Source organism: Eublepharis macularius, chromosome 11 (assembly GCF_028583425.1).
Source record: "Eublepharis macularius isolate TG4126 chromosome 11, MPM_Emac_v1.0, whole genome shotgun sequence".
Classification (NCBI taxonomy): domain Eukaryota; kingdom Metazoa; phylum Chordata; class Lepidosauria; order Squamata; family Eublepharidae; genus Eublepharis; species Eublepharis macularius.
In genome coordinates, this window is record NC_072800.1 from 46,080,925 (window position 1) to 46,108,122 (window position 27,198).

Genomic DNA, 27,198 nt, shown 5'->3' on the forward strand with positions numbered 1-27,198 from the left:
CAAGAAGCCAACCAGAAAAGCATAGGTAGCAAGCTTTATATGTTTTAAGCCAGGCAGATTTTAGCTTAGCAATAGAATGGTTATTTGTTCTCATATCTGTTGCCTAAATTCAAGTGCTTCATGCTCAGCAACACTCTCTGTAATAAAAAAACTAAAGACATTTTACTTAAGCCTGTGTCTAGCGTCATAAGTTGCACATGGGTACAACCTCAGAGAACCTGGATGCTGAAAAGCCTCAGGAATTAAATGAACAGGTGCCTCCCTTCTGACTAAGGGGTCTGGTGTGGCTGTTATCAGCACCCAGAAATAGGAGATTAGGGGACCTGGTTTGTACACTGCATCAATAGACTGACTGTATTAACATTTCCCATTGGACACTGATATATATGGATTGCTGCAGCACTGTAATGTTTAGACCTTATTAATAGGTAATATTATATCTGGTTATCTTCAAAGATGTTCTAGAATAAAAACATCTTTAATCAGGAAGGACTGAAGTGAAGATGCCAGCCTCAACTTTTGATGGATGGAATTCCACAATCTGAGCACAGATGCTGAAAACGCCCTACCTCAGGGATGTGCCAACTAAACTTGTGATAGGGCAAGTTCCCAGAGAGAGGCTCAAACAATCAACATATCATTATGGATTTTGTTCATTTTGAAAGATAGAAAGGAAGATGTTTGGGATGAAGGTTTTTTTTTTAAAGTTCTTGGCTGAGATGGGTGTTGAACTCTGATCATCTGTGCCTAAGTCCTGCATCTTTGGCCTGATGTAAGAGAACCAAACCAGCATGTCTTTGCATGCACTTTAGTTCCAGAGCACAGAGCTATTGTGGGGAGAGGTGCCTAGAGTAGTGACATGAATCCACATATATGGTCTAAGATGTTATTATTGCAGTCACCTGTTAGGAGAGAGAAAAAAGAAATAGTTACCATTCTGCCTGTCTAATGGTCAGTCAGCAGTGTCAAACAGCCTATCTGATATATTGTCAGTGAAAAGGGAGGAGGCTGTTTAGGGCAATGGGCATGCAACATTCGGCTACACTTGCAGAGAGTCTTTTCTATTGGGCCATTTAGCATGTAGTCAAGATAATCAGGAAGTGCAGCTCTCTAAAATGAATTCAGGACAAGGTTTCAAGTTACAGCTTCAAAGCAGGTTTTGTATACCTAAAGAACTAGTCTAGGGGGAAAGAATTAGCAGCCATTAAACATTGAATACTGCATTTGGAAACCCAGGGGCCAAGTAGTGTTTTTGCTGCCCTGATAGCCTTGTACCCTCAGTTTGTTTTAAAAAGGACAAAAATAATGGTTATCTGTCATCACCAGAGATGGGCACGAACCGAAATATGAAGCAAAGTTTGTCATGAACCCGGCCTGTTCATGGTTCGCGAACCAGCGGTCTGTGGAAGCTCATTTTTAACAAACTGTGATGAATCAGCATGAGTTTTAGTGCGGTTCGTTTGGTTTGTATTTTGGTTAGTCACTGCAGACAGCCTGGCACCGATCAATCAGTTTCCTAGGCAACGGGTGCGTGGGTGGGTGGGATAGGCTTTCTGCAGATCTTCTGCTGACCCAGAAATGACATTTTCACGAACAAAACAAACTGGTTTGTGAACTGGGCAATTTCATGCTGGTTTGTGAAACACTACAAACCAGTAACCGCAGTGAACCGCCATTTTTTTGGTTCGTGCCCATCTCTCGTCATTACCTTAATAGCTAATATATATTTTTATGCTCTGTAGACATCTGAAGACAACCCATTCACTTATAGAAAAGATGGGAATAAGCAATCAGAAATTTAAGAATCAAAATCAAACCCAAACAGTGCCCCTTTTTGAATGCTTCAGAAATGTATCTTAAACTGGATGGGCATTTGATCAATTATTTTTGACATTCAAAACCAGCTGGAAACCTTCTAATCTGACCTTCATTATAGTTCCTGGGATTCATTTTGCCAGGCAACAGGAAGAAAGGAGTGAGGGGGGGAGAAAGTGATAGAGCATCTACATACTTTACAGTGATATCATCCAACTAGAACAATTTACCTTCCTGCCTAATTGTATTCCACTGAAGAGCATTTATATATACTTTGTTTCTGCTTTATACCAAAGCAATGGTTAATTCCACTGGCTTCAGCCAGGCTTTTTGATTCTAAATAAGCAGGAGTCTTGTTTGTGTGGCTTATTTCATCCTCTGGAGCAGATGCTTGTTCATGCATAATGTATTTTTAAAGTTTATTTATAACCTGCCTTTCTCACTGAGACTCAAGGCGAATTACAGAGTACAAAAGAAGAACAAAAAATGTAATCAAACATTATAGATGAACAGTATAACAGGACTAGAACTTGCTACTCTCCCAATGTGGGACTGTACAGAAGCCACAAAGATGAAAACAGGGTTCCACTTACCTGTAACTGTTGCTCATCAAATGGTCTTCTGTGCAGACACACATCTCTCACTCCTGCCCCACTGTGAACTCTCTGAAATCTTAGTTTCATCGTTGTTCTTCTGTGCCTCCGCACATGGGACTGCGCAGGCGCAGGCCGGCTGCCGGAACATTCTTTACCGCTTTTTTCAGCTCCTAAGGGGCCGTTGCTCGCGAGCCTGCAGCAGCTGTTTCCCACTCAAACGGTCACGTGTCCTAACGGCGAGCAACGGCCCCTTCCCTCAGTTCTCTTCTTGCCGCCGCTAGAAGTTGGACGTCCGCTTCGTAGCTCCGTGTTTTTGATCAAGTCTCTTGGATGTTTTGGCTATGATTTGGATTCAGGATTTGACTAACGCTTCTTCTGACTGATTTGGACTTATTCTGGACTTGGTGTGTACTGACCCGGCTTGTTTTGACGACGCGTATCTCTAAGCCCCTTAATGGCTTCTCCTAAGGCCCTCTTTAAGCACTGTACTCAGTGCCAGACGAAGATGACCCATACAGACGGGCATGATCTATGTTTGATCTGCCTCGGGGAAGGTCATAATGTGCCGGCGTGTAAGATCTGTCAGAATTTCACTCCCAAGGCAAGGCATGAGAGGGCCCAGCAGTTGAGGGCGTTGCTGTGGCAGAAAGTGTTGGATGGAGAGGAGGTACCGAGGCCCCCATCAGTGGGAGGGAAAACACTGGGTCTCCAGTGGTGGTATGAAGAGAACTGAGGAAATAGTGCCCTTCCTCTTCATGTGATAATTTTGGTGGGAAAGTGCCAAAGGGAGGAGGGGCGCTCCTAGTCTTCTAGAAAGCTCTGGAAATCTCCATGGCTGCCCTGCACATGTGACAGTGTGAGCAACAGTGTGAACATACAATATAAGATATACAATGAACAATGCAATAGAACGAGGAATATAAAATTGATGGTGTGGATGAAGACAGAGTATCATTCTCAGACTGTTTGCTGCCCGCTCCCAATAATAGGAAGCTAGCCTGCTGCATCAGAAAGCCATAAAACCATTGTTTGCACATGCTGGCAGGCAAACGGCTTTAAAGAGAGGGCAGATGGAAAAGGGATAGAGAAGGAGGCTTGAGGCTTCCCTCGCGGTATCAAAGAGCACACTGAGTAGGCAGAAGAAAGATCAGTGATCACAAATTATCAGATCATCTCTCTGTGAAAGAACCATTGGTTCAGGATCTGAGATCACCACAAGGTTCACAGGAAAGGAGGGAGAAATATGACTCACATCTTATGCCCACTGTGCAATTGAGAACTTTAATAGTCTATTTGGTTGAAACCTTCATTTAAAAAAGACACATGAACTGAAAGCAATTTTTTTTGCTCAGCTCTTAATGAAGACACCAGAAAGAACGTGCTGTCCAGTTTAAGATACATTTCTAATATGGCCCCTTGAACTAAGCATCACATTTAGTTGTGGGATAACACATTTCACCTATCATATTGCCTTCGTCTATTATTAATTTCTCCAAAGAAAATTTCTTCTGTTTGCTAACAAAATATGTTCTGATAAGTTTCCAGGTAGTAATTCTGGCAAAGTGACATATAACTACTGAGTCATATTTTCCATCTTTTCTAGGCGTACCTTGTGTATGCTTTAATATGGGCCCACACTCAACTTTTATAAACTCTCAAACATTATTACCAGTGGATTAGAATTTTCATCTAATTCCTTTTACTGTTGTTCATGGTAACCTAAAGGCTTGTTCTAATGCTATTTTTGGAAAGCTTTTCCAGTTGCAAGTACTGTTCATCAGAGATCTTAGCTGTACTATGATTTGTAATGATCCCAAATGTGCATTTTTGGCATAGCAAAAGGTTATAAATACATGGTGCATTTCTCATATGAATTAATGAAAAATCATGATTCAGTGTAGCATCCAAACTGGCTTTAGGAATGGCATAATTTATATTTATAATTATTTCTAAATTAGCATGCAAATCTTGCTGCTTTTCCTTTGCCTTAGCAAAGTTGCTTTACGGTTGTACTTTTTGGATCATTATGATAGGAAAATAACTGCCTCCCCCTCCCATATGCTTAGAAGATTGATTGAAAGACTAATTTAGAAGCCTCATTACTAAATAGGTATTTTTGGTATAGATGTGCAGGACTGTTGAATCAATGCAAATGTCTTAGTTCAAGGTGAACAACATGGAAAATAACTGCATGGCAAGGAAATCTCTTATTTCCCTGGTCATCTATACTATTTTAGTTTACTGAAGAGCCTTTTTTCCAGCCATGATTACATTTGGTATATTATTATTTGATGTATTAACAATGGTAAATACTTTCTGTATCCTTTTCTCTAGTAACATGAGAGAAATTAATGGATCCTTTGAGAGTCGAAAAGGAGCCAAATATTTTCAAACTCCAGCAGTAGCCATGAGCTGTCCCAGGTAGAGAGGGCCATGAACCGAAATACGAACCAAAATTAAGCACGAACCAGGCTAGTTCATGGTTCATGAACCACTGTTCATCAGATCCCATTTCTGATGAACTGCCACGAACTTTTAGGCTGGTTCATTTGGTTCGTTTTTTGGTTCGTCACTGCAGACAGCCTGGTGCCAATCAATCAGTTTCCTAGGCAACAGGGGATTGACTTCCTGCAGACCTTCTGCTGACCTGGAAGTGAACTTTTGCTGGCCCAGAAGTGACCTTCTGCTGACCCGGACGAGATGATTTTCTGACCTGGATGTGACATTTTCGTGAACCGGTTCGCGAACCAAAGGCAGGTTCATGAAAGTTCGTGGTTCATGAAATTTGATGAACCACGAACCGCATGGTTTGGCTTTTTTCTGGTTCGTGCCCATCTCTAGTCCCAGGTAGCCTACATACCCAAAGTATGAGTGAAGGGCAAAGTGTGTCTAGGGTAAAATAAAAGATGGGATCTTTTTTGAAACTTTCTTTATGGTCCCACAGGAAATTGAGCTGCCTTAACAGTCATTTGCACTCTTCAGGCTTCCTAGCCTCATAGTTCTGAATGTGTTAGAAGCTTAGGAAATATCCAGGGACCACCTTCTTCTGTGGTGAGCAGGCATTTTGAGTATCTGACAGCTGGTACTGATAGGTTTGGAACACTCACATAAAGCTTGTGTTTTGTTCTCCCTGCTGTTTAACTAATACTAAGCTACAGTTTTGGCTCAACTAGCACACTGCTTTGCAATTCCCTTAAAACGATAGCAGTGATTTTTTTGTTTGCTTCTTCCTTTCTCTTCAACACAGAAGTTGGCTGCTGAATCAGAAGACTGTGGTGCTAAGGCAGTGTGTGAAAATGAAGTAGTATTTTCATTAAGCTTGACCTTCAAAAATAGACATCCCCCTTGATGCTTATATATAGTTTTAATAGAATTCTTAACCTTTATTGAGGGCACCCTGAGCCATTATATGAAAAAAGGATATAAATGATTTTCATTTGAGATATTGGGTGTACAAATATGCTCTGGGATTGTTGATTTTTTTAAAAAATCAGTTTTAGCACTCAGTTCCACACTCAGTTATTTTGGTTTTTTGGCAGGAAATTTGTAGATCTATCTCATGCTTTTTGTCATTGCAAGTCCAGGTAATAGGGTTAGTCTGAATGATTTTATGTAGAACTTCATATTGGGAGAATTGTCATCTGCTTTTAAGAACTAAAAAGTGTGTGCATTTCTTTTTTTCCAGATCATTGAAAAATGATGCTGTTAGTGAAGGGAATACACTAGAGATAGAAAGCTGCTTCTCCTCTGATCATCTTCCAGACAAATCAAAGATGCCAGATCTCATTAAGAAAGTAAGTAAAAGCAAAACATTTGCAAAATAGAAAAGCATAAATGGTTGCTTTTTGATCTATGAACGTGTATAGCTATTTGCAAAAGTCTACAAAACCTCTTCCTGCTAAATCTTTTCTATCATGTTTTAAATGAATTCTGAAAATTCTGAAACGATTTATACTTGAGTGAGAATGAAAATAAGAAACAGCTTTATTGCAGCAAAGCTTAAGAAGACAGAGATGGCAGATGGCAAGACCATTTAGTCTGACTACTTGGTAATTGAAGGAGGTGATACCTGTAATACCTCATCAGCCCATGGCCATGGGGCTGAATAGAGGTTTACAAAATTACCTCCTGTTAACAGCTTGCTAAGAAGAAATGAAGCCAGGACAATACTGAACTTTTCTATCTTAGAGGAAAGCTACAAGTGACTTTCTTCACGTGGAGAACACTAGATTTTTCTCGCAAGGTTACCTGGGAAGTGAAGTCCGAGTGGTCCTTCCCCTCTGTTAGAATCGCTGCTTGAAGAGCCACAAGAGGGTTTCTTTTGGGGGTGGGCAGCTGCTACTTTCTCCCAGGGTGTCCTGTGGGCTGCCTGTTCCCGGGGAGCTGCTCTGGAGAAAGTGGCCGCGTCGGTGAAGCTTCAGCCTCAGCGACAGCGGAAGAATCTGCAGCAGATCCTTCCACTGTCACTGCGGCTGAAGCTTCACCAACGTGGCCACTTTCTCCAGAGCAGCTCCCCGGGAGCAGGCAGCCCACAGGACGCCCTGGGAGAAAGTAGCAGCTGCCCACCCCCAAAAGAAACCCTCTTGTTGCTCTTCAGGCAGCGATTCTAACAGAGGGGAAGGACCACTCGGACTTCACTTCCCAGGTAACCTTGTGAGAAAAATCTAGTGTTCTCCACATGAAGAAAGTCACTTGTAGTCACACTCTTAGCCAAGCAGACCAGAAGGTCAATAGTACTGAAAGCTGCTGAGAGGTCCATGGGAAGTAGGAGAGACATAGTTCCCCCGTCGGTTGACTAGCACTGATCACCTAGTGAGGCCATAACTGGGTTTGAATCTGGACTGAAATATTATAAATGGCATGGTTGGATGGTTCACCACAAAGTTTTTATCTCTTAGACATCTTCTGCATATCAGATGGGAAATGAGGCCATCCAGAGCAGTGCCTCCAAGGATTAGCTTAACTTGTAAGTAGGTTCCAAAGGGAGTAGACTGTCCTTTGATTTTTATGTACTTCTTTTATAGTCTGACTTTCTCATTTAGATTCAAGGCAGATTACAGAATTAGAAAACAATGCAAAAAAAGGCCAGTATAATATATACAAAGAAGTAATAAATTTTGCACCAACTGGAGTTTGAGTTGTATTCCTATGCAGACCCATGTAAAGCACATTACAATAGCCTATCCTTGAGGTTACCATGGCATGGATCCACCAGCTAAACTGGATAGATCAAGGTAGTGAGCTATTTTCTGGGCTAAGTGTAGATGGAAGAAAACATTTGCTGTAACTGTCTTAAGTAGCTTCTTCAGCAACAATTCTAGATCCAACCCATGGACCAAGAACTTACGCCTCTAGAACCAAATGGGGTTCAGTCCGTACAGAACCAAATATGGTTCTTTAAAAAAGGAAAATAAAATCTTTAAGTTATGCTATATTGGAGGAGTAGGCGGTAGAATAACCTATATGTGAAGGGAATGGCAAGAAAAAAAATTTATGGGACTAAAAGATTTCTTAGAGATGCTTTACAGATAGAGGTGAAGAGTTGCCACTAGTCCAAGTGCGAACCATATGCAGATTTATGCTAGTGCACAAAAACAATCAGCATCACCTCTGTCTTAAGCAAGATTCAGTTTCAGCTTGTTATATCCTTAGCCATTTAATGACAGCAGTCAGGCACTATATTTACAGCACCATTGGGCTGCCTAGACAAAGAAATGTAGGTTGGTGACACCTAACTCCAGAACTACAAATGTTCTCTCCCAAGGGCTTTACATAAAGATTGAACACAAGGGGAGATAAAATTAAGCCTTGTAGTACCCCACAGAGTAAGTTCCACACTATCGACAGATGGTTTCCCCTGAGTCTGATCTGCAAGGGTTTATTTAAACTGATCCAAAACTTAACTCTTAATATTTATTTCTATTTCAAATACCTCAGGGTCCTCCTCCGCATGTTGGTTGGTACCAGGTTTCTGAAGGCATGGGCAATGGAAATATTAGAGTAAGACTATAGCATAAATAATGGCAGATGCTTCTCAGGATCATTCTTCAGGGCCATAGCCCTTCCAGTCATTAATGTACTGTAGGCAGCCACAATGGAGAAGAAAATCCAAGATCTGAGTCAGCTCATACTCCAATTCTCCCTTCACCAGGATGGGCAGTCACAGAACTGGTTGGGCCTGCCGGAGTTGCAAAGGTTTGACAGGAACCAAAAGGGATTGATGAAACACTGGTGCATGGGTAATGAAATACTGGGACCAAAAGGGATCGATGAAACACTGGTGCATGGGCAATGTGGGAGGAAGCTGAAGGAAGAAGTCCACAGGGTTCTCTTGTTTCAGGATGGAATAGGGGTATGCAAAGCTGGCCTCCTAGTTCTGTGGTGGCCAGAAGCCCTAAAGGTGCTGAGAAGAAAGCCAGACCAGATCCCCCTCTTTCAGTGATCCCCCTCACAGTTGCCTCGTTTCTATTGGCCACTTCCTTATCGGCTTGTTTTACCCAGTCCAACTGCTGTTGTAGATTCAAGTGGATGGGTTGCAATTCCTGGAGCCTTTCAATGGCAGCAGGGATGGGATAGATTGGTGGTGCTAGGGGAAGGAACTGAGGATGGTACCCACAGTTGGCCATGAAAGGTGTCTGCTGTGTTGAGGAGTGTACCACATTGTTGTATGTGAATTCATTTGTCAATTGTCCTACTGATAATTGGTTCTATTCCAAGGTAGCATTTGTTCACTCCACCTGACCATTGGATTGAGGATGGTAAGCCGAAGAGAGGTGAACCTGGTTGCCTAGGAGGGTATGCAGGGCCTGCCAGAACCAGAAAGTGAACTGAATCTGTGCTCAGGTGCTCAGGAAGTCCATGGAGATAGATGAGCTGCACAGCCATGCTGTCTCCCGTGCTAAAGGGAGGCCCATGCAGGGGATGAAGTGACTCATCTTGGTGAAAAGGTCAGCTGAGACCAGGATGCTGGTAGATGTGCTGTCAGGGAATGTTCTGTGATGAAATCCATAGAGAGAGTACTCTGTGGCCCAGACAGTATGGGCAGAGGATGTAATAGGTGCCTGAGATTCCCTAGCAGGCCTTTGATAGCACAGTGCTTCATACTGGGTCACAACAGCTCAGACTCAAGACCAACAAAAGTCTCATGTCAGGAAGGAATTGTAGTGTTTTATGCTGCCCCAAATGACCAGCTGAATTGGAGTCATGGCAGAATTGCAACAATTCAGCCCAGAGGGGCCCAGAAGACACATAGAGATGACCCAGACGATCAAGAAGTCTGAAAAGCCAGTGGGTGGCTTCTTGGTGGAGTCTTGGAATGCCAGAGGTGAGCTTGAGTAAACTTATCCCAGTGCTGCTGGTCCCACAGGCACTCTCTCATGGAAAGACCCTGATGAGTGTCTGCAGAGTTCTATGAGTAGAGGACCATAACTAATAGGTCATCTTCTTGAGAAATACCAGCATGCTCGTGTTTTCACAATAGAATCATGGGGTTGGAAGGGACCTTTAGGGTCATGTAGTCCAACCCCCTGCACAATGCAGGAAATTCACAACTACCTCCCTTCCCCACAACCCCAGTGACCCCTGCTCCATGCCCAGAAGGTGGCAAAACACTATCAAGATCCCTAGCCAAACTGGCCTGGGGAAAATTGCTACCTGACCCCAAGGTGGCGCTCGGCCTTACCCTGGGCATGTAAGAAGGGGCCACAAGAACCTAAGCACTAATGTAACCCTTCCCACCCTCCCTCTTATGATCTGCCTAGGTTCACATAATCAGCATTGCTGTCAGATGGCCATCTAGCCACTGCTTAAAAACCTCCAAAGAAGGAGAGCCCACCACCTCCCAAGGAAGCCTGTTCCACTGAGGGCCCACTCTAACTGTCAGGAAGTTCGTCCTAACATTTTGCCAAAAACTCTTTTGATTTAATTTCAAGCCATTGGTTCTGGTCCGACCTTCTGGGGCAATGGAAAACAAGTCCCCGCCATTCTCTATATGACATCCCTTCAAGTACTTGAAGATGGTTGTCATATCACCTCTCAGTCGTCTCCTCTTCATGCTAAGCATACCGAGCTCCTTCAACCTTTCCTCATACAACTTGGTCTCCAGAGTCCAGACCTCTCACCATCTTCATTGCCCTCCTCTGGACACATTCCAGCTTGTCTACATCCTTCTTAAATTGTGGTGCCCAAAACTGAACACAATACTCTAGGTAAGGTCTAACCAGAGCAGAGTATTATTTTTTATTTTTTATTTTTTTATTTTTTATTTATGTCATTTATATTCTGCCTTTCTCACTGAGACTCAAGGTGGATTACATAGTGTGAGATTAGTACAATCAATATCAAGGACAAGGGCAGGCATTTCCATACAGTGTCAAGAACATTTCCATAAACAATGTCATAGGGTAAATGAATACAAGTTTACAAAGACATAGCGTTAACAAGGACCCAATATGGGGTTGAAGAATTGCTGAAACAGAACATAATCAATTCTAGGGTTTACATTAAACAACATGAAGTACAGGTAGTATATAGGAGTACATATTTAAAGCAACAGATAATATGTAGGGCAACATAATGGTGAAGTCTATGGTTCCTAACTCATTAGCGAAACATCTGAGACCCCTTCCCTACAATACTGTAGAATAGAGTGATACCATCACTTCACGTGATTTGGACACTATGCTTCTGTTGATACAGCCCAAAATCAAATGTGGCCTTTTAGCTACCACATCACACTGCTGACTCATGTTCAGTGTATGCTCTACTAAACCTCCTAAAACTTTTTCGCACATTCTACTGCCAAGACAAGTCTCTCTCATCCTATAATTATGCCTTTGATTTTTCTTACCTAAATGCAAAACTTTGCATTTAACTCTGTTGAAATTCATTTTATTTGATTTAGCCCAGTTTTCCAGCTTGTCAAGATCATCCTGTATCCTGACTAGAGATGGGCATGAACCACAAAAAAACCAAACCTTGAAGTTCGTGGTTCATGGGTTTTCACGAACCAGGAACCAGGAACTGGCACAAACTGGGGCCAGTTTACGAACCAGTTCATGGTTCGTGAGGTTTAAATGCCCCTTTCCGGCCGCTTAGCAGTGGTAGGGAAAGGGGCATTTGACAGTCTAAAGGGCCCTTTCCTGCCTTGCAAGCAGCAGGTCCCTTTAAACTATCAGCTGACAGGCGGCAGGGGGGATCCCCCTTCGCCGCCTGCCAGCTGATAGTTTAAAGGGACCCACCACTTGCAAGTGGCAGGGCCCTTTAAACTGCCCCAGCCCCAGCCCCACACTTACCTTGCCCTGCAGCCCGCGGCGTCCTCCCCCTCCTCCCACGGGGGATGGGAAGGCTGTTTTTGACCTCTTCTGCCGTTGCAGAGCCCACAGGGCAGCAGAGGAGGCCAAAAACGGCCTTCCTGCCCCTCAAATGGCTGCTGCGTGGTTCGCAAACCACTGGTTCGCAAACCTCAAACCCACTTGGTTCATGCATTTTTGGGGTCGTAATTCAATTTGTGCCCATCTCTAATCCTGACTCTGTCTTCTACTATATTTACTACCCCTCCCAATTTAGTATCATCTGCAAATTTAACAAGCATTCCCTCTATTCCTTCATCCAAATCATTTATAAAAATGTTGAACAGAACATGTCCCAGGACCGATCCCTGAGGCACTCCACTTGTCACTCTTATCCAAGAGGATGAGGAACCATTAACACTCAATCTTTGGGTGCAATCTGTTAACCAGTTACAGATCTACCTAACAGTAATAGGATTCAAACCCATCTTACCAATTTGTCAACAAGGATATTATGTGGAACCTTATCAAAAGCCTTACTGAAATTGAGATAAACTACGCCTACTGCATTTCCCTGATCCAGCAAGATAGTAACTTTCTCAAAAAAAAGAGATAAGATTAGTCTGACCTGACTTGTTATTGAGAAACCCATGCTGGCTCTTAGTAATCACAGCCATCTTTTCTAAATGCTCAAGGACTGATTGATGATTTGTTCTAAATCTGTTCCAGGAATAGACGTCAAGCTGATGGCTTGGTAGTTACCTGGATTCTCCTTTTCCCCCTTCTTGAAAATGGAGGCAACATTTGCCCACCTCAATCTTCTGGCACCTTGCCAGTTCTCCAAGAATTCTCAAAAATAATGGACAGAGGCTCAGTCGTTCAGTATCCTTGGATGCAATTCATCTGGCCCTGAGGACTTGGTTTCCTTTAAAGAAACTAGGTGTTTATGTACTTCCCCTATGTCGATCCTAGGCTGTAACTCCCTTCCCCCATCATGTGTTCAATTATCGTCATGTTGAAGACCATTTCTCTTGCAGGAGAAGACTGTGGAAAAGTAGATATTGAACAGTTCTGCCCTCTCTTCATTGCCTATTACAATTTCACATTCCCCTTCAATGGGCCTACCATGTCCTTGCTCTTTTTCTTACTTTGAACATAAGAAAAGAAACTTTTTTGTTTTTTTATAATCTCTTGCTAGCGTAAGCTTATATTGAGCTTTACTTTTTCTAACACTGTCCCTACAAGTATTGGTTATTTGTTTATATTCATCCTTGGTTACAAGGCCCTCCTTCCATTTCCTAAACGAATCTTTTTTATTTCTCTTTTCATTAGAAAGATGTTTATGGAGCCATCTTGGCTTCTTTAGACTCCTCCTGTTCTTCTTTTTCATAGGAATCATTTGTGATTGTGCCTTCATTATTCCTCTTTTAAGAAATTCCCACCGCTCTTGAACTCCCTTCTCCTTAAGTATTTCTGACTATGAGATTCTATCTGGCATAACTTTCAGTTTGTTAAAATTTACTTTTCTGAAGTCCAACCTATATGTCTGACTATGTACAACTTTTCCCTTCCCCAAGACTGTAAATTCCAAAATTACACGGTCACTGATACCCAGAGTGCCCACTACTTTCACCTTGTCAACCAGTTCTTCCCTGTTAGTGAGAATCAGGTCCAAGATAGCAGACCCCCTGTTTCCCTCTTCACTTTGTAAAAAATGAAGTTTTCAGCAAGACAAGTCAGGAATTTATTTGACCTTTCATTTTTGGCAGAGTTAGACTTTCAACAGATACCTGGGTAATTGAAATCTCCCATGACTACTGTGTCCTGTCTCTTTGTGAACTGTGTAATTTGTTCTCGGAGTTTCTCATCCAAGTCCTCTGCCTGGCTTAGTGGTCTATAGCAGACCCCACCATAATATCACTATTATTTCTTACTCCTTTTATTTTTACTTAGAGACTCTCAACTGAACTTCCATGCTCAGATACATATATTTCCTCACAAGTATATACCTCATTTACATATAGTGCTACTCCTCCCTCCTTCCTTATTTGTCTTTCCCTTTTGAACAAGATGTATCCTTCAATCGTAGTATTCCAATTGTGACTATCATTCCACCAAGTTTCAGTAATGCCTATTATGTTATAGTCCCCTTCCTGTATTAGGACTTCAAGTTCCTCCTGCTTGTTTCCCATACTCTGTGCATAGGGTATAGGATATTCCCCCTCCAGTTTTGGGCTCTGGCAATGTACTTGCTCCAAAAACCAAACTGTGAAAAGAACAAGGACCAGCAGATTTGCCACTGGTTCACTCTATGCATTGTCTGAAGATGCTCGAGGTTCTGATTGTTGGTCCAGACCTGGACAGGGTATCATGCCTCTTCCAAGTGGTAGTGCCATGCCCCGAACACAACGGATTGTGAAGCAGCTCTTTCTCTCAGATCATATAATTGTTCTCAGTGGGTTAAATTGTCTCGTGTAATAAGTGTAGGGTCACAGGGGGTCACTTGGAGAATTCTTTTGTAACAGGATAGCCCCTAGTACCACACCAGAGCCATTGGTCTCTACCATAAACAGTAGTTGGGAATCTGGGTGGTGCAGTAGCAACTCTGAGGTAAATTGTATTTACAAGATCTGGAAGGCCTTTTGGGGCTTCAGGACTCCACCAAAACAGGTCACATGGCTGCAACAACTGTATCATTGTAGTGGTGATGGCATCATAACGTGGAGTGAACTGCCGGCAATAATGCCTGAAGCTAAGGAAGTCTTGGATATCCAGGTATGGGGAGGTTGCCTAGAGAGGATAACCTCAACTTTACGTGGATCCATATGAATCCCCTGTGGGGAGATGGCATTCCGTGGGAACTCTACCAAGGGCAGGTCATAGGTGCACTTTTCCAGCTTTGCAAACAGATTGTGCTGGTGAAGCCAATGCAACACAGTCCTGATGTGCTGAGTGTGCATCTTGGAATCCTGTGAATAAAATCAGGTTGCCATCAAGGTAAATGATGATGCACTGGTCCAGCATATCATGGAAGACATGGACCTCTGGAACACAGCTGGGGCATTAAAAGGCTAAATGACATCACCATGTATTCATACTTGGCTATACCAGGTGCAAAATGCGGTTTTCCACACATTGCCACCACGGATGTGACCAAGTTTTTAGGCTCCCTGGAGGTCCACCTTGGTGTAAATCATGGTGTCCCAAAGTTGTTCCATTAGTTCAGAGATCAAGGGTAGGGGGTTCCTGTTACAGACTATGATTTTATTCAAGATGTGATAGTCATTGCATAACAGCTGTTCCCCACACCTTTGTTCTGAAGCTGCAGTACGGGAAGTGGATGGACAGATAAATCTGCTTTGGAGGTTCTTGGTGAGGAAATCCCATAACAGCCAACGCAGGTTCTGAGAAGGAGTATAGTAGACTCTGTGACTAGAGAGAGGCTCCAGATACCAGATTTATGGTGTAATCATAGAGCTGATTGTGGGGGAAGATGATCTGCCCCTCTTTCCTCAGATACATCAATGAAGGCTATATACTTGGCAGAGAGTTGGGGAGTGGATGCTGAGCAGGTTACCAGGGTGGTTATGCACTGTGGTGAGTGAAAACTGAGTTCTTGGCATTGCCATAAAGTGCTGGGATTGTGCAAGGTGAGACAGGAAACCTCCAAGGAACCAGATGATAATTAAATAGAACCACTCCTGGTGGTGTTGGATTGGGAGAGTCAATGGCTGGGTTTCCTGAATGATAAGGACAGATGCCCAAAGTCTGCCAATCAATGGCTTCTGTTAGGGGTGGGACAGGCTTAGGGCACAGAGGAATGTGAGTTTGAGATGCAGATATGCGGTCCATAAAACAACTGGAGGCACCTGAGTCTATTAGGGCTTGAATGTGGATTTCCTTCTCAGCTGGTAACTATAACCTCACTGGGATGAGCAAATGTCTTGAGAGCCAACAGGCAGGCCCAGGGGGTCCGTAACCATGCACCAAATCAGATGACTTGTCCCTGTTTCTTGCTTGTGTAATAGGCCTCTCTTAGGGCATTATCTAGCTTAGTGGCTAGACCCCTCCCTCCCAGTAGAGGCACAGGTTAGCTTGGTACCAATGGTTCTTTTTTTCAGGAGTTAACCAGAGGCAAGCCCCACTCAACTGCATGGGATCACTAGTGTCCCAGAGTAGGGACTGCAGGGAGGGGGTTCTGGTACATTCTGGTAAGTCTTGATTAGGGTGGTAAACTGGAGACTGGAGTGCTGGACCACTTTGGACATGTTTATGGGACTCCAGGCGGCCATTGATCTGGAAGCAGTATAGGATCAAGTCCTGGAGCATGGAAGATCACTTTACCCAGGCCAGCTCATCTAGCGCTTCATCTGAAAGTCCTTCTTAAAACTGGTCCACTAAAGCAGCATCATTCCAGACCAGGTCTTGGGCCAACAGCTGGGATTGTATAGTATAGTCCACAACTAATCCTTTTCCCGGTTTCAGGCAATGGCTTTGACAGTTGGTAGCCTCAGCATTTTGCAGAATAGCAAAGTTTGTGGTCAGGTGAACTGAAAAGGCTGTAAAATCATCAGGCAGCAGCCCACAGTTTAGGAAGACTGCTTCCTGGCCTTTTAAGAGGCTTAATGCAAAACAGACCTTGGTCCAGTCATTAAGAAAGTCTCAAGTTCTTGGTTCTGTGTACAACTAGTATTGGAAAACTCGTCTTTTCAGGGGGTGCAACTTCACCTTTTCCCTGCAGGAGTACAGGTAAAGCAGGTCCCCAACCTCTGGACGTTGCTGTTGCTACAGTGCAGCTATGGCAGAAGTCAGTTGAGCCACTTGGGCCTGCAAGATTTTGTTCTCTGTTGTCTACCTGCACAAAGCATGGGATCAAACTTGTCCTGTGCACCAGCCTGGAGGCAAGGCCCTGGGCAACCACAGAGTTCCCCAGTAACAGTACCCCAGGTTCAGCAGTTGGGTCCAAATGTTCAGGCCACAAGTTTCAGAGAGTTCAAAAAACAGATAAGCTCATCAAGGTTACAGACAAATTTATCCCACTCTGACTTCGCCGCAGGCTTACATAAGGAGTCTCCCTACAGCATTAGGCTCATCTCCCAAACCAAGTCAGCTTATTTACTCACAAGGAGTAGCAGAGACAAGATCCTGCAGTAACCCATTGGTGTCTTCTGATGTTTCCTTAGCAGATGAGAGGCTTCAGACTTTGGTTCTAACTCTTTGCCTTCTCTGTTCCTGGGATCCTGAGGGAGATCGTGGCAGATCTGGCAGCAGGTGGGGCCTTGCTGGGGCCTCCTGGCTTGAGAACCTGCTGGCTTAGGGGGCTGTACTGATGCTCTGAAGGTTCTCTTTGGGGCAACACTGAGGCATCTTGCTCGCAGGAAGTATCTGCTAAGGTGGGATCAGGGGCAAGTCTTCCTTCTTCAAGGTCGCATCCTCCCACACTAACCTAGGGCAGACCTTGACAGCTGGATGGCATTGTCCACTGTATCAAAGGCTGTTGATAAAGTCAATAAGAACCCAAAGCAGCACAATCTTCATATACATTCAAACTGCTATTGTGGGGTTCTTCTCATCCACTGGTCTATTAACTGGCAACCAGCAATATATGAAGAATCTAGTGAGATTCAGTGGCATACAGAAAGCTGGAAAACTGTGGCAGCAGTTACATGGGCAACTGAAGGACCACCTGAACTGCTTCCTGAAGCCTTTTCTGTAAATATGTTGGAGGTGACCAGAGACAAGCAGTTGCCACTTAACAGTCTAGTCTATCCAGATCTAGCATAAGGCAACGGAGAATTTGGCACAATGGCTGAGCCTGTCCCATGAACCACATGCCTCACCATCCTCACACACACCCCTCCAAATTTCTGTGACTTCCCCCTCCATCAGGCATAGCTTAGTGTCCCACCAAAATGTGGTAACATTTGTTTCTGGTTCCCTCTATCCCCAGAAGGAATCTGATTCCTCGCTTTAAGAAATGTAAACACTTTTCTGCTGGATTAAACCAAAGACTTATTAAGTATTACATTTTGTTTTCCAGCAGCAGCCAGTCAGATGCCTTTCTCTACTCTTAAGCTGGCAATAAGGCAATAGCTCTCTCTTGTTACTTACCCTCTGCATCTGTTATGCTGTTTTTGAAAAGATTTTATCAATGTAGTAAAGATCAATGTCAGTGAAGAAATGCATTAATTATCAAGAGTGTCATTGCTAGCTTCATAATTGATATTTACTGTGGAATTTTTAAAACAGGTGTTTCAAATGAAAATTAGAATTTTGCATGTGTCAGTTATGTGCAGCAAATTAATGACTATAGTAACTGGCAAGTTTTAAAAATACACTTTGAAATCTTCCATCTGTGGTGTTGAAATATCACACACACCTGAGTAACATGCCTTTTCAACTTCTGTACCTTACTTTTGAAATGGGTTCAGGAATGCAAACTACTTGATTCCATACATAACTACTGCTACACTTAGTGAATCTCTTCTAGTTTTCTCTGCAGCCATGTATTTCATGTGCGTGTGCAGCTTTCAAAGATTTTGCCTTCTTTCTTGAATTAATCTGTTGTGCTTTGGGGAATTACTAGAATCATAATCCTTGTGCTGATGTCTGAAGAAAATTGATCTTTAAGTGTAGCTGTACATTTAGTATAGTTAAGATGTGTGTGGTGACTTGGGGGTTGTGAGAAATTTTTTGGTCAGCAACCTATATTGAATAAAAACTGGAGGTTTGAAAAGGCTCTAGCCACTTCTAAACAAATGTCAGATTTAAAGGATGGAGACAAAGGAGTTTTGAAACCAGTGTTGATGAAGTTTTTTCTCAGGGCAAGAGTAATATTTCCTTTCCCAGTTCCATACGATTTAAAGCATAAAAAACCCTTCTAATGGCTTAGATGGACAAATTTAGATCTGCTTTGATGCTAAGTATAACAAAGATAAACAAGATAAACTCTCAAGTTGGGGAATGCCAAGTGAAAACATGTATGAGTTCTATTGGGAAAAAGAAGTCTTCTGCCATACGTGGAAAACAAAGCTAGTATATTCAATGATAAAATGATACTTCATTCTTAGCTCTGAGGAAGTTGTCAGCAAGATAAGTCAGGATTTTTTTTGTCCTTTACCCAAACCATCTGTTAACATATGAAGGCAGTTCCTCCTCTTACATAGATTTCTAACTGAACTCCAAATGACAAATAGTAGGTTCTCACCTCTTTTGTAGTACTTTAAAGGCAAATTTCTGCTTGCCTCTAAGCATCAACAGAGTGTAAATTAAACATTTTCTCCCCTCCCTCAGAACTATGTCCTTTACTCATGTTGTATGTGTAAGGTGCTGTTATGTTACAGCCAACTTATGGTGACCCCATAGGGTTTTCAAAGCATAGAGGTGGTTTGCCATTGCCTGCCTCTGTATAGCTACCCTGGATTTCCTCAATGGTCTCCCATCCAAGTACTCAGGACCAACTCTGTTTAGTTCCCAAGATCTGACAAGATTGGGAACTAAATACCAGGTCAGGGTATTACACAGGGGATAGGGTGTTGTTTCAGCATACCATATGTGAAAACTGATCTACAATGATTTTTCACTAAAATGCAAAGCAGAGCATTGCTCATACCAAACACCAACAGCCAATTATTTGTTTTTGATTCCGAAAGAAACTATTGATTGGCTCCCAAGTTCCATTACACTGATGATAAAGGCTTCCTCTGGCGGAAGTGATGTGTTCTACTGGAGGCAGACTTTTTGGGCTAGAGGAAAGCTCCTTGAACTGAAGAAAGGCTCTGCTGTTAGTATAACAGGACCTTTGAATCCAACTGCATATATGACACACAGTATTTACCATTCAACTGATAAAAGGAATTCCCTGCATGGTTTAAATTTTAGCATACGTGCTGCTGAAGCAATTAAATTTAGGTTAACTCTTCTTGTTGACTCCCTTCTGACTTAGCTGCTTTGACTTTGCTCAGATACTTTTAGTAGTGTTTGGAGTCAAAATGTGAATAGAAAGAAATGGCTTTCTCCCTTGCTGACCTAGCAGCCTCAGATCTAAACAAAGCCTGCTTCTCTGTGGGCCAAACTAGACATGTAGGTTTTAAAGAGTTGGGTCCAGGTTCCCCTAATCCAACTTGGGTTCCCCACCACCACAGAGAGTACTCTATGTGGACCAGCAAAAACGGAAGAATAACTCCTCTCCAGTACTATTTCAGCATAGGAAAACAGCTTGGGGGGTGGAGGCAGGAGCCTTTCGTCTCTCCATGGCAGCATTTTGTGCCAATTTGGGCTCTTCTTTGTTTTTTAAATGCCATTCCTCAAAGTTGCTTTGTGGCTGTGGGCAACCTGAGTTGGGACCAGGAAACCTGTCCAGGATCTGAGGCTCAGCCCCCGGACTTACCAGGAGGAGGAGAAGGGAGGCAGTTGGGAGACTGCCACCCAGCCATCCCAACGGGCAGCCAGGACCAGAACAGACCAACAACTGAAGGGGGGAAGGAGGCATCCCAGTCACAGGAGGGCAAAGAAGCACCCAAACCTCAGAGAGTCAGGTGAGGCAGGTGGAAGCCAGCTAGCCCCATCCTCCGGTGGGGGGCCAGGGGGCCAGGCAGAGAGAGTGAGGCCCCCCAGGGGAGAGTAGACCCGAGGGAGGAGGCACAGGAAGCAAGGGCAGTCAGCCAGCAGCCTTACCAGTCAGGGAGGAGAGGCAGCCAAAGCAGCACATAGCCATGCCCCCAGCCTGCAGGCCAGCTAGAAGGCAGTAGCCTGGTCCAGGCAAAGCTGGGAGCACAACAACCCCAGGTGGAGCTGCCTGAGGCACTCTACAGGAAAAGCTGGGCAGCCAGCCAAGGAGGCACAGGTGTGCCTGCCCCAAGCAGCCAGCTCAGCAGAGAAAGCTTGGCAGCCAGCTGAGGAGGAACAGGTGTGTCATGAGTCAGCCCCAGCCCCGACTGGCCACCTTACCTAGTGCCTCAGAGTCCTCCTCAGAGTCCTCCTCAGAAGATGAGCAGGAAGGGCCAGCAGGATCTCCTCTAGAGTCGGAAGCCCTTGCAGAAGCTATTGGAGAGGAGGAGCAGTCAGAAACCACTGCTGCTGCTCCAGAGGGAATTCAGCAAGAACAGCCTGGAGCTTCTGCAGAGACTGTCAGGGACGAGGAACAGCCAGAAACCTCCACAGAGGCTGTAAGAGACAAAGACTCCCCCAGGGCAAGAGCGAAATCTGAGCCTCTGGGGCCAGCTGAAAGGAGGAAACTTAGAGATAAGGCAGCGCTCCTAGACAGGCGTAGGAGTGGCCGTCTGCAAGCACAACGCCGGGCTGAGCTGTTCGAGGGAGAGGCAACAGCTGTCCCTCATTAGGACAGCAATAAAGGAAGACGCTGAGGAAACCAAGCGTGGAAGCAACTCAGCTCGCCACTCCCTGCTACCTGGACGTTCGTGTACCCTGCTCTACTGCTTGCTTGGACTTTGACCTTGGCCTGCTTACTGACTACTCTTCTGCCTGCCCCCCTCTCTCTCTGACTGATAGCCTGACCGTGACACCTGGCCTGACTCCTGGACCCTGGTTTTGCTGTCTTGTAATACTGAACTCCTGCCTGCTGTGTTCAGCCCTGCAGTACCAGAGAGCCTCCTGCCTGCTGTGCCCAGCCCTGGGTGCGACACGGTGTGACTGCCTAGGGCAGCCTGCAGAGCAAACCCAGGTGCAGCTGCCTGAGTCAGCCATGGCTGTGGCTAGAGTGCAGGAAGGGGGCGTGGCTGACAGGTGGAGCAGGGAATTGGTGGAAGGAAAAAGGGAAGTCCACCCTCAGGGCATGGTGGGTTGTGTAGGAGGGTGGAGTTTAGGACAGAGAGTGGTGGGATGGACTAATTTTGGACCCTGGTAAGGCAGAGTGACATTTGGCTTTGACAAAAAAACAACAACTTTTTTTTTGCTGTTGGCTTAAGGAAGCCACATTTGCTGAAGGTGCTTGCAAGACCAAGTAAAGGTTTGTTAAAGGTCTGGTGAAAGGGGTGAAGCAGTGAATTTACGGCAGCTGAGTTTTACGAGCTCTCTGCCATGACCTTCCTGGTTCCTTGGGACTCAAGAATTCAGGCCCCCAAGTCCCTCCCCCCTCAGAGAGGGGAGGCAGGCTGGAACAAGGTGAAAGAGCTGAAGGGGTCTGGCAACCCCCAGGAAACACCGACACTGGTTCTGAAAGCAAGGACCAAAGAAAGCACCAATATGGCTACGAAGCAACCAAAACCGAAAATCTGACAAGCCAAAATGAACTACAGCGAATAAAGCAGATTCCTAACAAGACAGATAAAAACAACTCAAAGACAGCTCAAGAGATTCCACAACGCTTTCCATCAAGTAAGAAGATTGTTTTATGGTTTTATGAGGGCTAACCAGCCTGATTGCAAGGCAGCTGCCTGGACAAAGCTGGGAGGAGGGAGAGACGGAGAGAGATTGTAAAGAGACTCTCTCAGCAGACGGCTGGAAAGCAATAAATCTTTGAACTTAATTAACAAAACAAAGCTTTTTACCACTTTGATGAGTTTGGACATAACACCTATCAGTAATTTGAAATGGCTTCCTGGGAAGAAGAAGTATTTTCTAAGTTGCAAGGAATTTCTAAATTAATGACTGAACTATTAGTTAAAGCAGACGGGATATTTGGAGTAGAAATGGATAAAAGTAAGACAAAAAATGACAATACAGAAGAAATCTCTAAAGAGACAGATCTAACTGAAATAAAAATAGAGCAAAATGAGAAAAAATATAATCTACAAAATGGATGATTGTACCAGTACGTCTTCTGGAAGATACAAGGCAGTAGCAAGAAATGGGCGGAGCCATGAAGCAGACCTGCAAAGAGAGAACCTAGCGTTCTACTACTGAAAGGGGGGGAAAGAGTGCAGCGGATTTTAAAGCAGAAAACGAAACACAGAAGTGACAACATTTTTATCGACCCTCGTCAGAATTGGCTGGAAGATAAGGAAATCCACCTTCAGCAGCGCAGCTGGAATAAGGACTGGATGTACCATTTTACAGGAAGAAAGAAGAAAAAACAAGGCTAAGACTCAGATTAGGATTTAATAATACAGACCTAACCCCTTATCTCTATGGCTCCTTCCTTTCTTCTTCTTTTATAACACCATATATTCTGTATGTGTTCTGAAGAGACAAGAGAAGGGGGACTGATGGAATTATAGAGTTTTTTGCTTTCACTACTGTCCTCTTTTTCCCTTCTTATTTTGAAAAAAGAAAGAAGGAGAAACACGGATTATGACTTAGATTTCCTCTATATGTTTAATGATAGGCAATACAGATTTAATGAAAGTTTTAGAGGCTCTATATTATAATAGATTTTGAATATCTACTGTCAAAGGGATAGTGATAATGTGATAACTGGGCCCTTGGAGCTTTTTAACTATTCTTAAATTATAGCCCTTCTCTCCAGAATATAAATGAGTAGTTAAGCTAACCTACTATCTGCTCCTCTCAACCCCACGATTATGAGAACCCAAGTAAACAAGTGCAGATGGTTAAGACAAAACAGATGAAGGAGCTACACTTTCTAAAATGTAAAACTGTGCTTTACCCATATAGTTATGTGGCCATTCCAGCCTCATCAATATGAAAACACAAGCAAGTAAGTTTGGCTGGAACAAAATAGAGGAAAGAGATACTTCCTATAGAATATAAAATTGTCTTTAAACCAAATATTGATTTGGCCTCCCTACCCTTATTACTATGATAACCCAAGTACACAAGTTTGGAAGGCTTGGCCAGAACAGATGTAAGAAAGAGGGAAAATTAGCACAAAAATGCTCCCTTTATATATTGATGTATACCATTGTTTTGCTGATATCATTTGTTCTATTTCCATCTCCTACTCCTGGAATGACTAAGGGATTATTATCTCTGGTTTAAATGCAAAAGATGGGAAAGGTGATCTATCTATAATATACACAAAAGAAAAGATTATTAGAAATGACATAAGGAATAGAGTAAGTGGATGCATAGAAATTAAATGACTACAGAAAATAAAAGGGAAACTTGAAGGTATACGGGGCATTAATTATTTATTTAATGGCTTTTTTGTATTTGTATTGATGGATATGTGTCTTGTATATGAATCTGCTAAATGTTTGTGTCTTGTTGTAACCCTTCCCTTTCTACTAAAAACCCAATAAAACCTGATATATATATAAAAATAGGTGTGGTGAAAGGGTTTTTAAAAAAATGTTTTAGCTGTCGGGTCAACCGGATAGTGAGGCTAGAATAGGTGTGCATGCTCCTCCGAACTGGAAAGACAAAATCAGAGGACAAGCCTGTTCTTAGAAGCAAGACCCAAGCAAGGGCTGCTGGGCCCATGTCTGAGAAGGAAGAGACAGCCAGAACAATAGAGTCACCGAGTGAAGAAGTCTTGCATCTTCAGCTGCAACTTAAGCAAGCAGACCTTGAGCTAGAGAAAATGAAACTTGAGAATGAAAAAGAGAAAATGAAGCTTGAGAAAGAAAAGAACCAAGCTCGCTTAGAGCTGGAAAAAGAGAGAATGAGGCATGAGCTTGAGATGGCTAAGCTCACAAAGGGTCTGCCTCCTCCAGATGCCCTGGTGAAAGAGGACCATCGGAACTACCCCTTGTACAAGGAAGGAGAGGACATCGAGGCCTTCCTGCAGAGTTTTGAACAAGTCTGCATTGACTACAAGGTCCCCCCAGAGCAGTACATGGAAAAGCTGAGACCGCACTTGAGTGGTGTCCTGGCTTCAGTATCCAGCCAGATGGAAGGCGAAGAGAGAACAGATTACAATCTGTTCAAGCAAAGACTGAGAGAGAGAGAGGGATTCACCAAGGAAGGGCCCCAAAAGTGCTTCAGAGAGATCAGGCTTGAAGGTAAAGAGTCCTACCCACAGTTAATACACATACTGGGAAAAGCCTATGACTTGTGGGTGGAAGTTGCAGAAGCCAAGACCCTCGCTGATGTCAAGGCCCTGATGTGCATTGACCGGTTCCTGAATCTTCTTCCCAAGCACATCCGGTGCCTGCTTGTGGACAAGAGTCCTTCTACCCTTCAAGAAGCAGGCCAGTGGGTGGAGCGACTGGCTGAAGCCTATGGAGGGCAGAGATACAGCATTCATCAGGACTGGCATCAAGTGGGTGTCTCCTAAGTCCCCACCCCAGTCCAGAAAGCAGCCAGAAGAAAAAGGACAGCCGTCCCAGCAACAGCAACCTGTTTTCCCAAGTGCTGGTGGGAAGTTGCCCACGGTGGAGAAGAAGGTGCCATGGTGCTTTATGTGCAACCAGTTGGGCCACTTTTGGAATAAGTGCCCTAAGGTCGGGACTGACATGCACCACATGATCCCAGAGAGGCCTCAGAGTACTTCGCCTGCATTTGATCCAGAGTATATTCCCCAGCACCACCGGAAGAAGGTCATGGTGGATGGCTATGAAGCTGCTGCTTGGCGAGATACTGCTTCTCTCCTGACTACTGTGCATCGCTCTCTTATCGATCCCAAGTACCTCCTCCCAGGAGAAGAAGGGAGGATAAGGTGCCTGCACAAAGCAGAAGCTATTGTGCTGCCCATCGCCCAGGTACCGATTACCTATGAAGGTTGGAATGGACTTTGGAAAGTTGCTGTGCACGATTATACCCCAGTGGCCATGTTTGTGGGAGAAGACTGAGCAGAGCATGTGCTCCAGGAACCAAAAGAACATGAGCTACAGTCTGCAGAACCTGAGGCTGACCAAGAGGGAGATGTGTACACGCAGTTTCTGAAAGACTTTGCAGACGTTCCAGAAGAACTTGGCAGATGTGCCGGAAACTACGTAGGTGTGTTAACCCACAGCCAGACTAAGACGCTGCAACCAGCTGAATCTGCACCAGTGACTCCTCCAGACGTCGTGGCAACACCTAAAGAGGTAGAGCCTCATCCAGTGCCCTCAGTTGCTTTCCAGAAGGAGCAAGAGGAAGACACAAGTCTCAAGGAAGCCCATGAACAGGCAAGGAAGGATCTTCCCCTCAGTGCAGTCACCCGATCCTGGTTCGTGATGGACAGAGGCCTGCTGTACCGTGAGTCCCTTCGACCAGGTGACCAGAGTGGCTGGAAGCCACATCATCAGTTGGTGGTACCGGTCCAACATCGCCTCTGACTCATGAGACTCGCCCATGATCACCCCGGCAGTCATTCGGGAGTAAAAAGAACCAAAGACTGGCTGAGACAGCAGTTTTATTGAGAGGATGGGCAAGGGCATTGCCAAGTTTGTCCAGTCCTGCGAGGTATGCCAGACTGTGGGGAGGGCCCTGGATAAGGCCACTTCAGCCTCTACCTGTGATTGGCACCACATTTGAGAGAGTGGCTGTTGATGTGGTGGGGCCCTTGCCGAATAAAACCCCAAAGGGAAAACAATATTTATTGACTATTGTAGACTTTGCCACTTGCTGTCCAGAAGCTGTGGCTCTTAGCTGTATCGATGCCAACGCTATTTGCCAAGCCTTAGCAGATACATTTGCAAGGGTGGGTTGGCCCCTAGAGGTTCTCTCAGATGCTGGGACTAATTTTCTTTCAGGGGTGATGGAGAAGCTGTGGCGCAACCATGGGGTTCAGCAATTAGTGACTCTCCCCTATCATCACCAATCAAATGGGTTGGTGGAAAGGTTCAATGGGACCCTCCGGGAGATGATTAAGGAGTTTGTAAACGCCCATTCCAACAACTGGGACTTGGCTTTGTCTCAGCTCCTTTTTGCTTACCGGGCAGTTCCACACCCCAGCTTGGGATTCTCCCCGTTTGAACTGGTCTAGGGAAGGGAAGTCCGTGGACCTTTGGAATTGGTGAAATACCACTGGGAAGGTTCCCTACCTTTCCCAGAGACTAATGTTTTGGACTTTGTGGACAAGCTTCAGAACTACCTAAAGGAAGCTTTAACACTAGCCCATAATCAGATGCACGAAACCCAAGGTAAAGACAAAACGTGGTATGATAAAAAGGCCAGGGAGCGGGTTTACCAAGCTGGTGACTTAGTTATGGGGCTGAAACCCGTACAATGGATGTTTCCTGGGAGGGGCCTTGCCAGATCAAGGACCGCATGGGGGAGGTGAAATAGTCTAGTCACCAGACACCGAACTTCCTCCCCAGGTTTATCATGCAAACTCCTTGAAGCCCTATCATTCTCGGGAAGGTATTGCTTGCCATCTTATCCCAGAGCTGGCAGAGCACAGCCCAGATCCCTGGTTGCAGACCGCATCAATGGGGATCCGGATGGCTGGACCCCATGATTTGGTCTTGGGGTGTGTGTGTCATGATCTGGCTGTGCCAGGAAGGCCCAGCAAGGCCTCAAATCCTGTTAACAGGGGGAGTAGGCCTGCCTACAATTCCCAGGAGCCCCTGGGCCATTTTGGCACCCTTTTTGGCCAATCAGAACACAGGGGGCTGGTGCCATATAAGTCTGGGAAGGAAAAAGCCTGTGTTCTTCCTCCCAGGGAGCAGGCCAGAGGAGGTTTCTGCTAGGGAGAGAGGCCCTCATCCAGG

The 27,198-nt window shown here is 44.5% G+C and overlaps 1 protein-coding gene across 1 annotated transcript in view; it reads left to right on the top strand.

The window, feature by feature from the left end:
- Nucleotides 1–27,198, top strand: part of RFTN1 (raftlin, lipid raft linker 1) — a 202,791-nt gene that overhangs the window by 77,923 nt on the left and 97,670 nt on the right. Inside the window, exon 4 of the mRNA XM_054991528.1 lies at nt 6,097–6,205. Within this exon, the coding sequence (XP_054847503.1) occupies nt 6,097–6,205 (109 nt within the window). The remainder of the gene's footprint in view (nt 1–6,096; nt 6,206–27,198) is intronic.